The sequence below is a fragment of the Hoplias malabaricus genome, chromosome 2, assembly GCF_029633855.1.
Source record: "Hoplias malabaricus isolate fHopMal1 chromosome 2, fHopMal1.hap1, whole genome shotgun sequence".
NCBI lineage: Eukaryota > Metazoa > Chordata > Actinopteri > Characiformes > Erythrinidae > Hoplias > Hoplias malabaricus.
In genome coordinates this window covers 7,029,666-7,045,247 of record NC_089801.1, presented here as the reverse complement: position 1 = coordinate 7,045,247, position 15,582 = coordinate 7,029,666, and the positions used below count along the sequence as shown (strand labels likewise).

Sequence of the window (15,582 nt, the reverse complement as noted above, 5' to 3'; positions counted from 1 at the left end):
CAAACTCCTCACAGACAGTCACCCGGAGGAAACCCACGCAGACACAGGGAGAACACATCACACTCCTCACAGACAGTCACCCGGAGGAAACCCACACAGACACAGGGAGAACACACCACACTCCTCACAGACAGTCACCAGGAGGAAACCCACACAGACACAGGGAGAACACACCAAACACCTCACAGACAGTCACCCGGAGCGGGAATCAAACCTACAACCTCCAGGTCCCTGGAGCTGTGTGACTGCGACACTACCTGCTGCACCACCGTGCCGCCCTTAGTTTAACTAAATTAGCAAAAATATTTATTCTCTCTTAATATTTAAACTCATGCTTAAGTTCTGTTTATTCTAAATTATTTTTTAGATAGATTTTATTGAACTATTTTCATAAATAAAAGTGTGAAGAATGATTGTTTTAAAGCATCACTCAAAGACCCTTGTGGGACAGTTTTTTTTAAGTGTGTTGTATAAAAACATTCTAAAGCTGCTGAGTTGTATTACAGTTTACAGACGTGCGATAAATTCGTGACTCGTTACCAATCACACAAGGCAGGAATCAGTCAGATTTTCAGAACGGACTATTTTACACTATAAATCTGCACAAAAAAAAAAAAAAAAACAGGAAGTGTGCACCAAAGGGGAGATCAGTGGCAGCCTTTTATTTTATTTTGTTAACTGAGCACAGAGATGAACACTATAGATAACAATGTCCTTATCTATTATCTCTTAATGAACTGTACACCAAAGCCACAGGTAAGGCTGGTTGTATAGTGCATGCTGCCAGTAATGCAAACGAGGGCAATGACCTGTATACAAAGCATCTTTCTCAGAACAAAACCTTGTATCTCTGTATCTCTGTTTTTGTTGACTTTCGCTTTTTGCTGAAAATACAAGCCACTCTTAACACTGTGAGAATGTCTCATGGTGATGAAAGGATAAAAGAAAATGATCTGAAACTGACCGGAATACAGATATTTTACTAATAATCACATGGTATATTTACCATTTGGAGATACAAGATGTTTGTTCAACAGCGTCAAAAAGCAGTTGTTACTGTAGGGAAAGCTGTAAACTACTCAGAAAAATTAACTGTAGCATGTAGGTAAGGTACATGAAAATTAAAAATGTGAGAATCATCATTACATTAATAGAATTCCATTGCCAGTATATGTACAGTGGTTTTATCATGATGCCTTTACCATAGACATTCATAGATATAGGTTTCTTCATAGCAGTAAAAATGTCCAGAATGATAAACAGAGCAGAAGATAAAGGAAGCTGCAGAACACTGAAAACACACAGATCAAATCCTGAATATATTAAGAAATTACTGTAAATAGATACATGAACCTTGCATGGACCCAAAAAACTGGATGAAATATTGAATAAATCATGGTTCTAGATTGTATTATAATCTAGATTACATTATTTTAGTATAGTCTTATACTGTATAAATGATTACGGAATAAATACGAATTTTGAACAGTAGCGTCAATTTTTTATGAGTATCTTACGACTTAAATTTTAAGGAATGATTAATAGATCACTGATATGAAAAGACAATGTTGAGCAAAAAAAAAAAAAAGGCCTCCACTGGCAACCGTTCTTTCAGTAAAAATGTCACAGTAGGAGCACATTCAAGTTCCCTTTGTATGAGGTTACCGTTAACATCTGCATAAATTACACAAAACAAATGCTAAACGTTCAGCTGTTAGAAGCAAACGTGAATTATTCACAATGTTCACCTTGAACTTTTCACACCATTGCAAGAGAAACGCAATAAGTGTGATAATGTGCAGACACAAAAGACAGTTCAGTATTTCCCCCAAGAAATAGATTTTACAAAGACAAGATGAATATACAAATATACATTTGTAAACAATCTCCCACGAGCTCCAGTCCCTTAATCATCTTAAATTATAATAGTCAAGTTTTGAATTCAAAAGTTCCAGCATTTGTTTGTCATTTTATTTCAAAGTTAACACTCAGTTGTACAGTAAATTTACCTCGGATTCTTTGCATTGAAATGTTCACTAGTGCCTCAGTGTCAAGATCTTGATGAACGTCCGCTTAAAGAGAGGTTTAAATAGAGCCCTTTTTTTAGAGTGGGCCTTAAACATGGAAATCCACTTTTGTGGAACACTGATGCATTTAGAGAGAAGGCATGTTCATTGACCAATTAAAAAACAGAATACAATTTACTGAAATACCAATAATGTTCAAAAGATCAAAGAGTTCTAGCTCAAGATCTGTATTAAGGTTTTCACACATACAGTACTGTGAAGAAGCCAGAGACCAGACTTCCCATCGTTTCTGGTCAAAGTGGCCATTAAGTGTAATTTATCCAGTTCCTTGTGATCAAAGGGATTTGGAGTTTCTCCTGCAGTTTCTTAAACGTTTCCCTTCTTTGTTCCCTTTATATCTTATTCTAATAAACTAGATCTAACGGAATAATGTATTTTCTAATCAAATAAATGACAGGAATGGACACTGCTGCATTCCCTTCACTGGCTTCCTGAAGACTCAGTCCCTCTCTAAACTATAGCTAGGGTATCGTGTGCTTGGTGGCTCAGTTGCCACTCGGCTTGAACCACCGTCCTTCAATTCAAAACTCTTCTCTGTCCTAGCTCCTAACTAACGTCAAAGCCAACTGAAGGCTCATGTCTTTGTGTGGTATTTAAATGACCACTAATGATGCACTATAAACTCGAACCTACTTCACGTATTGAATTGTTGTTCTTTCCCTGGTCCCAGCACTGCTTGTAGTTTTGGATTGCACTTACATTTTTTGTGTATTTCTCTAAAGGGTTCAGCTTGACTCCTGCATCTATCAGGGTCTTAATTCAATAGTATTTCGATTCTAAACCTATTTCTATTGGTGCGGATGTATTCTCTGAGCTGGATAAGTGGATAAGGATAAGTGCATCTGCTAGGTGCTGTAAATATAAATGTAAAAGTCATCATGATTATATAAATCCTAATTATTCTTGAACAGAAGGCAGATAGATTAGTTTGTATTTGTTCAGCTGTTGCCATAATCTACTGCAATCTTTGTTCTGTCCTACAATACACATGTTGCTACGGTATTATAGTGGCTTCCCTTTAGATAAGAAATTCTATCTAACGTTACTCTCCAGTTAATAAATGACGCCACGTGTTTATCATTTTAAATAAATAAATAGAAACAGACAATGTGTTATATCTGTGTGTATGTAATGGCAAGGGTCTTAGGTCTTACCTAATCAATATTACTAACTCCAGCTTTGAGTGCTTTATCTATTCTAACAGCATTCGAGAAACCGCGGTAGCAGATGATTGGAGGTCAGGGTTTAAAGTCTAAACAATTTACAGGGCTTAAAGGGACAGCTGATCAAGGAAGGGCTTGATGTCTAGGCTTGTACAACACCAACCTTCCATTAAGGCTGCCCAACTAAGGCTAAAACTAGCCAACCCAAGTCTGAGCCCATCATTCAACCTGTTGCAAGTTCTGATGAATACTAATTGTGCTGTAAGACTTCATTTAAAGTGCAGGTTTGAGGCAAAGAACACTGTGGAATGTTGAAAGTAATGTTCCTTATGCGCTTCTAACCAGTACATACCGCAAAATCAAGAGCTACACATTAAAGAACGCTTGTGCCACTGTGCTGTGCATTGATTGGCGGAGTTTTTCCATGAAGGGCTTAACTGCTTATCTGATCATAGGGTCATCCCCACCAGGAGAGGTGAGGACTGGGACATCTACGAAGGGCTCTGTCTTCTCTTCCTGGGGAGACATGGTGTGATCTACAGAGGAAAAGGCCAGATGGTCATGCTCCATAATGGCCTGCTGGTCTTGCGGCTTCTCCTTCTTCAGGTAGAACATCTTCCTCAGCTGTTTCAGCTGCTGTAACTCACAGAAGGTCTCCAGCACCACCAGCATCGCAATCAGGCCCAGCAGGAGATAGACTAAAGGCAGAGGGGAAAAAGTGGGAGAAAGTGAAAGCAGAAGTGTTGATGAACAAAGTGCCAAGAGCTGTGAATCAACATGGTGAACTTTGATGCTTCCTACTACAACAACTGTGAGTAATGGAAAAATTCCTACACACTGCATCACTGTGTAGGAAGCGTGGACAAGGTATAAGTCATCATCTCCGCTCAAAAAAAGCATTAGGAGTACAAGCTGGGCCATCTGTATCTCTCAAACCATGCATAAACAAGAATGGCATTGCCATTTCTCTTATTATGATGTTTGTCTCTTAGGTCCTGGGTGGTGAGCACTACTCTACCTTCTAGTAGATCTACTTCAGCACAAAGAACAGATTTGCTTGCACTTCTTTCTGTCTGTTTCTATGACAACAGGCCAGACATCCATTACATACTGAATGTTTGCTTGAAACAAACACAAAAAGAGTTCCAATGTTAAATATGCACTAAAACAATTACAAGGTTTTATCTAAATCTTATCTATTCATTTACATTTATGGCATTTTGGCAGACGCTCTTCTCTCGACTCACAAGGTTACTGGTATTACAGCTAGGCCAACGGAGTGTTAGGAGTCTTGCCCAAGGTGCAAGACTGGTGTAGCAAAGACTGGTTGCACAGACCTGGAATGGAACCCAGATCTATCACACTGAATTACAAACCAAAACACAGGTCAAATATATCCCCTAGTGTAGCATACAAACGAGGGCAAAAAACATCACAGTATTGGTGTAACTTTTCTTTGAAAGGGGCTGGGGACAGGAATGTAGTCCAAGAGGTGCATTCAGTTCAGCTGCCGCTAAAATTCACATCACATACTGTGATGTATATATTGTGCACTGAGCCACAAATTGTGCTTTTCCACTTCATGGAACCTACACGACTCTACTTGACTCTGCTCATATGCTTTTCCACTGGCCAAATCTGGTACAAATCTGATACGGATACGTTTTCAGTCTCTGCTCACGCCAGGTTCCAACCAGTAGGTAAACCCTACAGAGCGCTGATTGGCCAGAGAGACATGTCAATCACCACTAAATGCAGAGTTCATTGAAATCTAGCACAAACTCGCCGCTTGTAAAATCTCTTATGTTACAGCAGCTTTCACATTTATTTTTAACGGACTCACAACAGCAGCTCGTAACTTTATATTGAGGTGTTTTTAAGAGGTTTAAATGCTCCTTGGGCTGATGGCCGATGAAAATTTCCAGCGAAAGCCAAACGTACAACAAGAAAAACTGATCTGTGAGAACTGGGGCATGCAGCTGTGTTTAGGTCAAAAAACTAAACCAACACGCGAACACATGATGAGTAAACAGCACCTAAATATACAGCTGCCGTTGTTGTGTTTTTTTTTAAAGCCAGTGATTCCCGTTAGAGATGGGGGTTTTCCGACGTCACCGGTTCCATTTTCACAGGTGGAGCTGTGCTACTGGAAATGTGACAAGCTTTAAGCAAGCTGAGCCGTGCTGAGTCGAGTGAAGTCGGACTCGTGTGGTGGAAAAGCACCATAACAAGAACAGAGCGCTGGCACTGTGCCTCTTATATACTGCACATTCATTCATTATCTGTAACCCTTATCCAGTTCAGGGTCGCGGTGTGTCCAGAGCCTACCTGGAATCATTGGGCGCAAGGCAGGAATACACCCTGGAGGGGGCGCCAGTTCTTCACAGGGCAACACACACACACACACATTCACACCTACGGACACTTTTGAGTCACCATTCCACCTACCAACGTGTGTTTTTGGACCGTGGGAGGAAACCGGAGCACCCGGAGGAAACCCACGCGGACACAGGGAGAACACACCAAACTCCTCACAGACAGTCACTCGGAGAAAAACCCATGCAGACACAGGGAGAACACACCAAACTCCTCACAGACAGTCATCCGGAGCGGGAATCGAACCCACAACCTCCAGGTCCCTGAAGCTGTGTGACTGCGACACTACCTGCTGCACCACCGTGCCGCCTATACTGCACATTTCCTTTTTAATATATGAACTGTATAAGGACCATTTACAATGCATCAACGTTTTAAATTCGAACCCTTAAAGTTCTACTATACGGGATGTTCAAAAAAGAATATGTACAGGATGTATCAGCATGGTGGCTTTAAATATACAGGGGGTCCTCGACTTACGACGTTGATCAGTTCCTATGTCGCGTCGTAAACCGATTTTTGGTGTAAGTAGGAACATACGTACATACTGTACGTAAATAACATACTGTAAGCACGTATCCTATCCTAACACCTATCCTCCTCGGTCCTGAGCCGCGTAACCATGTATTCTTCCGCCTCGCACACCGAACACGAAGTTCACCATTTACGACGCAAAACCACTTAAGTCGAAACAAGGCTTCATACAGTAAATGGGAGATGTGTCGTAACCACGAAACATCGTAACTCGGGACAGACGTAACCCGAGGACCTCCTGTATATTTTAGTTCAACTGTGTTGATTTTGAGTAAATAATAATAATAATAATAATAATGATAATAATAATAATTCACATAACGTCAGTTGTGTTTATAATCTTGGCAACGTGGGACATAACAGATAAGCATTAACATTTTTTTATTCTATCTAAAACAAGCTATAAACTATTAATACCTCAGATTATAAATAAACAATTAATATACTTATTATTAAATAAATGAAGCAGGGAGGGCTTTTAGAGGAAACACTTTTACCCAGAGGAACAGAAATATACATCTATTTCTCCTCCCAAATATAGCACAGAGCAGTTCCATGGCCTTTATAACGAATTACACTTCTCCACATGGTCTTAGTGTTATTTTCAGAAGGTTAGGACGGGATTTCAAAAAGTGTTGGGGTTAATGCAGCCATGTCAGAATGTGCAGAGCGTAGAGATGAGGCATGGGAATGAATGCAGGGCTTCATCTTTCACTGTTATAGGGATGGACCAATATAAGTTTAGACCAAGAAAGCACAGGCATAAGCCAATATTAATGTAGGATAATTACATATCATGATGTACGATAATATCACAAAACTCCCTGGAGTCTCTTGACATAATGGTACAGATGCCTACAGTCATTTCTGAAATCATACTTCTTATTTGGCCTAATGGTTTCCGCTATGGATTTTTCAGACTGAATGTTAGACATCTGCTGCTGTAGATAGCACATAGTTGAAATCATTGCAACTTTACTATGAGATGCTTTGCTCCTGTCCAAGCACACAGGAAATAATAAAGTAATGCATAACTGATGCGGTACACAGAGTTCCTCCTTTGGATTGGTTCCCCATTTTGTGTTCCCTTAAAATCTGTGGGCATTTGAATATAGTCTTTACTTTAAAAGAGCAATTTATTTTAAACACCCATCATCTTTTCCCAAAAAATTAAAAATGTCCAGCTTTTGCCAAGTACACAGAAGGCATGTAATAATAAATATTCAGGGCTCCCCACCCAGCACAAATCTGTTCTAGGTTCAGGCCAAAAGCCCTGCCTCAGCCGAATCTAATTCATTTTTGTGGTGATTGCAGTTCAGACACAAATGATTAAAACTGGACAGGCCTTTCCCGGTTAAAATGAAAGCCCTTTGCCTGATTGAATACTGATCCCTTGACTACATATTTTATCAATGCAAAAAAACAAATGCATAGATGCATACCCACCAGTGATACCCAGTTTGTAGACCTCTCGGAATCGCTGGTCAAAAGCCTCCCCTGGCACATAATCTCCCAAGCCAATGGTGGATAGCGAAATGAAGCAGAAGTAGAAGGATTCCAGGAAGTTCCAGTCCTTTTCCAGGGCAGAGAAGATGGCAGCAGGAATAAGGAAGAAGCAAGACACTGCCACAATAGCCAGCAGGTTGGCGTGCACCAGAGCCACGAGGGGCTTGGACAGACCCCATCGAGTGTGCACATACATGATAGGCCTCCGTGTGCTGAAGACCATGATCCTTTGCACCACAGCCGTGAGGAAAAGGAGGGTGAAGGGGATGCCGATTACAGAGTAGATGATACAAAATGCCTTGCCACCGTCTGAGAGAGGGGCTGTGTGCCCATAACCTACAGGAAAAAAGAACACAGGCAGTAGAGATTAGCACTTACAGATTATACAGCAGTACATTTTCTGTGGGCTGTGTAGTGGATAACACTGGTCCCTCCACATTCAAGACTAGGGTTCAGTTCCTACTATTCCACCTATCTGTAGCTGTGAGTGTGTGATGCCCTGAGATGGACTGGCACCCTGTCCTCGTCGTGTTCCAGCCGATGACTCCCTGGACCCACAACAAGAGACATCTCTTAAAGAGAAAGTGGACAAGTCATTGAACAAGTTTGTAGCGTGAACAGACTGAAAGAGTGTGTAGTGTGTACAGAAATAGTTCATCTCAGTACAGTGCCTTTATTAACAGGAGAAGCCTTACAATTTGTTTAGAATCACACCACCGCACTTCCACATTGTCACATACTCACTCACCTTGTAAGGACTACTCCACAAGGGGGTGCTATTGTACTTTACATAAGTGACACGCCAGAGCTCCCAGAGGAAACCCTCGCAGACAGGAGTTTCCACTCCTCCACTGTAGTCCCTCTGTTGCTCTGCATGTTTTCTTTGTCCCATTTCCCCCTATTCTTCAGGTATTATTTGGGTAGTGGATCATTCTCAGCGCTGCACTGACACTAACGTGGTGATGCGTGGATCAGACAAAGCAGGGATGCTGGAGTTTTTTGAACCCTGCTGGACTGAAAATAGTCCACCAACCAAAATGTATCAGGGTCCAGGGAAATGGACCTAAATGACATCCAACTAAAACTGTGCAGCAACAGATGAGCTAATGTCTCTTACATCTACAAAGTGGACCAAAAGAACGGGCCCGATCCACTCCTTCCACCACCATTAGTGCCGAGAATGCTCTCTGATGGTCCTGTGTTGGTCCTGGCCATGGAAGGACAGGGGTAAGGGGTCGAAGAAAGTGTGCCAAGCAGCAGATGGACTACAGGCTGCAATTGTAGAACTGCAAAGTGCTCCTGCGTGGTCACTGAAGCTGCTAAAATGGACAATGGGTGTAAGGAGGTTTGAATGTTATGCCTCAAGGGTGTAGTCTGCTTTCCGCGCTCAGGTAACGGAAGCAGGTGTTAAATGACACTGAATCAGACACAAACAGAGGAGGAAGAATATCTGTCAAAACAGTAGTTGTACACTTAAAATGAATAACTATGTCGGTCCAGAAATAGCTCCACTGTTGTTTAACTCACATTCAAGGCCTGATGAGAATATACCCACACCTTTTGGGAATAGCCCAAAGCCTCGGCTCACCTGTCGTGGACAGAACCGTGCTGGCGAAGAACAGCGAGGAGGTGAAGTCCCAGTTCCAGTTGGCGGAGGCATTGTTGAGAATGGACACTCCGTAGTTACTGGCATCGAGCGCTTTGGCCAGAAACAACTCGAGACGCTTCTCCGACAGACACTCGTTCTCCTGAAGAAACTGCCGCTTAATATTCCTCAGTTCTTGCCGCAGGACGTCTTCGTACGGCAGCTCGACCGAGGAGAACACCACGGCGCCGAAGAGAAGATACAGTACGTACCCCAGCACCAAGAACAAGAAATACCACGCGGATTTGTTGCTCTGAATCAAACGGACACACGAGTTGCTCGTGAGGGACGGAAGCATTTTCTCCAGCAGCGCGGAGACCGTTAACCGCTGCGAAGAGGCTGTAGGCTTCGGTATCTATGAATGTCCTTGACGGGAAATGGATGGATAGCAACGGCAACAGCGTCTCTCTCTCCCTCTCTCTCTCTCTCTCTCCCTATCTATCTATCGTTTTCTTTAGCCTCGATAATTGCTACTGGAACCTAGTTTGTCGTAAGTAAGGCCTAATTTTGTCTGTGTGTTCAATTCCGGCTGCTCCGCGTCAGAGAGAAGCGTGAGCTGATGTGGCGGCGACGCGGAGGGGTGTCGGACTACAGGCGTGACGTCGCTCCCGCCCCCCCGCGCGCCCACCAGGTAACGCTAGCCAAACACCGGCCGTTATGACACACTGCTCTTTGTGTCACAGATAATGACGAAATGACGAAAGAGAGAGCTGTAAACACAACGAGACGGTGTAAAGTAGCGTATAACGGTAACTGGAGCCCCCGGACTGTCTGTGAATGTAACCCATAGGCTAGTTTACATTTTGGGGCTGTACAAATAAAGTCACCCATTTTCATTGAGATATAGACATTTTTGTGGTCATAACTTATTTGGTCAAGAAGGTAATAGACAAAGTGCAAAGTAAATGGGGTCCAGGACCCCATAATTAAACATCTGGTTATAGCTATAGCCTTGATGTACATAGAACTTGCCAAGCAACACTCAAACCCAGAAGCAGTGTAAGTCTAATAAACAACTATAACATAATTTTAATGTTGTTGTTAATGTGTTGAATTTTTCATATGTGCCTACATTATACATTGTTCAATACACCATTACAGTAGGCTTTAAAACCTTTCCTAAATGTGGATTTAAAAACACATTGACGTTGCCTATACACAAGGTCTGTAAAACCATAAATTGACTTTGCTACCTGGACTTTGACCAGCTGGGTCAGTGTTTGTTAGCGTCTTGTGGATTATGTGTCAATTGCCATCTATAGTAAGAGTTCTACTTCCGTGCTTGGTTTGATCCTTTGTCTGGCTTTTCTAGGTTCCACCATCTCACCCCCCTCGCTTTCTATCTCCATGGCAACAACCTCTACCAAATACTGGGGAAGTCTGGAAGCTGATAGGTTAGGTCCCCTTTTCAGCACATCTGCTCATGTACTATCCTGTTCTTTATGCACTCCTCTGTTGCACAGCTTACTTATTTGACACTGCTCTGTTTTGAGCAGTGTACGCTTCCTGACAGAAACCACTAACTCTCGGAAATGCGTAGTAGATGTGCCTTACCCCTGCCCTGCACATTTCTGTGTTTCCCATGCCCCAAAATACCAGTGCTCCAAATGAGAAAGCATTGGAGGAATGAGTGTTGGCTGCTTGAAAAGTCCTTCATGAAGTGAAGTGAGTGTAAGACAGAAGTGGGGAGGAAAGATGAAAAATTTAAAAACAAATCTTAAAATTCCAGTAGTTTCTCTTACATAACAATACGATCAGATAAAAACAAAAGAGACTTCTGAATCTCTTGCTGCCCATTTCTTCTACTTTGACTCTCCTTATTAGGTTGAATATCAGTAAAATGCCCTGAGGCATAAAAGATCTGAGTTAAAGCAATGAAACCCCAGTGTTAGAAACCTGTGCTCTAGAAGGACAATAGGACTAAATAAATGTAATAATGTAAATATAAAAAATGTAATGAGGACCTGGTCCAGGACTTACAGTTGTGACGCTATTACACAATCTCTGGATATCCCATTCAAATATTTTAAAATGACTTCCAAACAGAACAAGAGCACAGTGTCACTGATGATAAGCACTGCTAAACATGAGTGAGTGAGTGAGTGTGAGTGACTGGATAAATGGCACTTATCATTGCTTCTTTCTGAACTGCTAATATAATTCTGCTGGAGAGCTGAACATGCTTGGAGGAGAACACTAACACTGCTCAGGTGTGTTATGTCAGCTACCTGAGTTTATGAGGAGAAAAGTAGGGCCATTCTACCAACCCATGGGGGCCTAATATACATTTTGATTTATTATCTGAATGGAAACACACTACTGAGGCGCGTAGAAACAAGGTATTTATTAATTAAATTCGTATATTTCCAAAACAATGTAGCAAGACCTTGATAAGAAATTAGTTATTTGTGTGAGTGGTTCTCGGGCCGGTTGTGTAAGTATTGGAGCCCTGATATATATTTTAAACAGGCTGGATGGCATCATTAGCCCCAGTGCTTTTGTTCTCCTGTCCCCTGTTTCAGCGCATATCTCTGAGAAAGAAGGACAAACTAAGTGCAGCTTCTCTCTTCTACTGTAGGCTATTTATGTTCTCCATCTTCATTATTTATACCATGACCTCTTTTTCTTGTTTCTGCTCATAGAACCGTCACATTCTCTTGGAAAGTTTGCAGTTTTTAGGGAACAGCTGTTACTCTCGACGGGTAGTGTCACTGACACACAGCTGCAGGGTCTGTGGGTCCTGGGATCCAAGAGGCTCTGAACCAACCGGTCAATGTAGGCTCTGGACTCAACCCAGATCAAGAGAATATAAATTAATGAATTAATAAATAACTGTTTTGACATGAAAATGTCATGATATCTGTAGTCATGGGGGGCACGGTGGCGCAGTGGGTGGTGTCGCTATCACACAGCTCCAGGGACCTGGAGGTTGTGGGTTCAAGTCCCGCTCCGGGTGACTGTCTGTGAGGAGTTTGGTGTGTTCTCCCTGTGCCAGCGTGGGTTTCCTCCGGGTGCTCCGGTTTCCTCCCATGGTCCAAAAACACACGTTGGTAGGTGGACTGGTGACTCAAAAGTGTCCGTAGGTGTGAATGTGTGTCGCCCTGTTCCTGCCTTGCACCCAGTGATTCTGAATAGGCTCCGGACCCACCGCGACCCTGAACTGGATAAGTGTTTACAGATAATGAATGAATCTTTAGTCATCAAATATCTCACTTTAGTGTGTACAAGTCTCTTCTTAATGTTCCTCTGACAGTCACTGCATCCACAAGTCAACATGATCCTCCTGAGTTGCGGCTGTATTTCATCACTACACCCTGCCGTATGTTACTGTCTCATCAAATCCATGTTCATGGTGTTAGTCGCAGAATGTTTCAGAATTGGAATATGAGCCTTCACTTGCATGCGGTTTAAAGTTCTGAGGAAATACAAATGGATACCTTCATTTACACTGATCAAAACATTAAAACCACGGAAAGGCAAAATGAACGACAATAATTGCTTTATTACAATGGCATCTGCCAAAGTGTGAGGTATATTAGGCATTCATTTATTCATTCATTATCTGTAACTCTTATCCAGTTCAGGGTCGCGGTGGGTCCAGAGCCTACCTGGAATCATTGGGCGCAAGGTGGGAATACACCCTGGAGGGGGCGCCAGTCCTTCACAGGGCAACACACACACACAAATTTACTCACACAGTCACACCTACGGACACTTTTGAGTCGCCAGTCAACCTACCAACAGGTGTATTTGGACTGTGGGAGGAAACCGGAGCACCCGTAGGAAACCCACGCTGACACAGGGAGAACAGACCAAACTCCTGCCTTATATTAGGCAGAGAGTTAAGAATTAGTTCTTGATGTGCTTCAAGCAGGACAAACGGAAAAGTGTTAGAGATTGAGTGATTTTGACAAGGGCCAAATTGTGATGGCTAGACACCTGGGTCAGAGCATCTCTAAAACATCAGATACCACAGCACACCTTCAGAGTTCTTGTGGAGTCCATGGCGTAAGGCATCACAGGGGTTTTAGAAGCATAAGGGCGAGTCTTATACAGTATTAGCCCGTTAGTATTACTGATTGGTGTGTTTCTATTGAATACTTATTGTACACATATCTAATATGGAGCACCATGCAAGTAATGGCCTTACTACTACTGAAGTGAATGTGACTTTTTATCTCCTTGTTCCTATGCTCGTCTCTACAGGGGCCTAAAATAGAAACTGGACCATGGCCCCGTGTTACTTCAAGGCTCTGAGGAATGAACTCAGACCAAGGTTGTTTGCTCAGCATCACAGTACAGAGGAATTTCGTGTGAGTGCCATATCACTGGTGCAATAACAAGCTTCTCAGCACTTGTTCAAAGACCACTGCTGCACGCTGATAAAGAGGTCGATCAGTTCATGGGTCTAGTTCTTGTCAAAACACATAACACTATTTGTACACTACTATTACCTGAGAAATACATGTATTGGAGTCCAAATCAGTCCATACCTGGTGCCAACACAAATATATGTGTGAGGGCTCATTGTGACTATGTAAAGTTACTGTGAACTCTGGGTGAGGTTCTGTATTGTAGAGACCCAAAACGTAATCATTTCTACTAACCCTAGTGAGCCCAATCGAAGTCCCAATAATTTCAGTGTGGAATTGGGTTTTGGTCCCCACTATGTGATAGATTTCAGTCTCTCTCTTTCTCTCACACACACACACACACCCACACACCCACACACAAAAATGAAATATTGATGGAAGAGTTTACAGGCATCTAATAATATTGCTGTCAGGAAAGAATTGTAATGGTATAGTTGCACCATCTTGTGGTTGTATTTGAAAAAGCAGGCTCTAAAAGAGAGAAGTAGATATAACATGGCTATTATATATAATATATTCTGGTGAGAATTTAAATAAAGGAATTGATTGACATCAATAAATATTAATAAAAAATGAATGGCATAGATATGACATTCATATTTGCTCAGACCCTTTCAGGAGCATTTGACTCTTCTCTTGTATTTGCACCACTCATACAGCCCTTTATAACCTATTTATATCATGTACAACATTGAAAGTGTGGTCAACAATGTGGTGCTCCACAAGATGACACTCAGGCTGGAAGCAGGTTTTCCACTGCACTGGCTTTTAAACTGTTTACCCACTCTTACAGTGATGACATGCACCTGGAGGTCATTGAGCTGGAGCTCTCTTCGAGCCCAACGCTGGCAGAAGGATGACCAGACAGAGCATAAAACAACACAAGGGTGGCTAACACAAAACATAATCAGGCACAAATACACCTAATAATACAGCCCAAATGCTCATAAACTAAAATAATGAACTCTGTAAAACTCCTGAACAATCGAGAGAAGGAAGCAGGACATCATGGAAGTTGTGATATCAGATGTTTCTCTTACACACCTTCACGTTTACTCCATTGTTGTATTCATTGTAGTGAAGTAAAATATATCTGCCATTTTGGTATGTTTGGTAAACACTTGCGCAGCCTCTACGGCATGTAACAGTATACAGAATGATCCAAGAAGCTGGTGAGTAAATTAGAGGGGTTCTCCAGGGTTGTTTAGTGGTTTCCTTTGGGATATTTCCTGATTAGATAAAATAATAGTCAATTTCGTGTCGACTAACCAGTCTCACAAAGTAAGGAAGGGTGTGTTGCTAAAGAAAATAGGTGTTGGTTTTACTTATGAAGCACATGACCTAAAACCTGATAAATACAATCATATTACACAATCAGACTTTTGCCTGAGACTGAAATACTGAATAACAGTGTCAAGATAATGTGAACTATTTTCTTTCGTAAAAGTTAAATGTATGTTAAATTTTTCAACCAATTTTAAATGAGAGTGATGCATGTGTCTTTTCTAAACTGTCCATTGCACACATCTTTGGCATGATATCATTTTAGAAAACCACCATATTTTATTACCATTTAATCTGATGAGAACTTTATAATACATTTGATTATACTATTAGCTAATATTTCCATAGCAGGAAAAATAAAGTCTTATTCAGGCATTCATTTGTAAGAGCTTAAAATAATCATTCTTATAATCATGATTTCTTAATGAAACAAGTTATACTGACACCTAGTGGCGTGGCTGTATCAGATTGTATTAAACAAGGCTACCCACATGCAGATGACCCACTCTATGGAGCATAAAGTTGTTAAATAATTATAATTAGTGACTATAAACCAATTTGATTAATTATTTATTTGTGTATTTAAATATATATATCCCTTTCACTAATATTGT

The 15,582-nt window shown here is 41.5% G+C and overlaps 1 protein-coding gene across 1 annotated transcript; it reads right to left on the bottom strand.

The window, feature by feature from the left end:
• Positions 1–572: 572 nt before the first annotated feature.
• On the bottom strand, positions 573–9,857 carry kcnk1b (potassium channel, subfamily K, member 1b). The gene is made up of 3 exons (XM_066659646.1): positions 9,255–9,857; positions 7,607–8,002; positions 573–3,948 (listed from the first exon to the last, which is right to left on the bottom strand). The coding sequence occupies exons 1-3, from the start codon at positions 9,607–9,609 to the stop codon at positions 3,692–3,694; spliced, it is 1,008 nt and encodes a 335-aa protein (XP_066515743.1). The 5' UTR covers positions 9,610–9,857; the 3' UTR covers positions 573–3,691.
• Positions 9,858–15,582: the final 5,725 nt, after the last annotated feature.

What these genes read in the sequence shown, in the direction of transcription:
- kcnk1b (XM_066659646.1), bottom strand. Translation starts at nt 9,609, where the DNA reads ATGCTTCCGTCCCTCACGAGCAACTCGTGTGTCCGTTTGATTCAGAGC. An exon ending in CACGGTTCTGTCCACGACAG is followed by an intron (nt 8,003 to 9,254) that starts GTGAGCCGAGGC and finishes TTTTTCCTGTAG; the next exon opens with GTTATGGGCACACAGCCCCT. An exon ending in CTACAAACTGGGTATCACTG is followed by an intron (nt 3,949 to 7,606) that starts GTGGGTATGCAT and finishes CTCTGCCTTTAG; the next exon opens with TCTATCTCCTGCTGGGCCTG.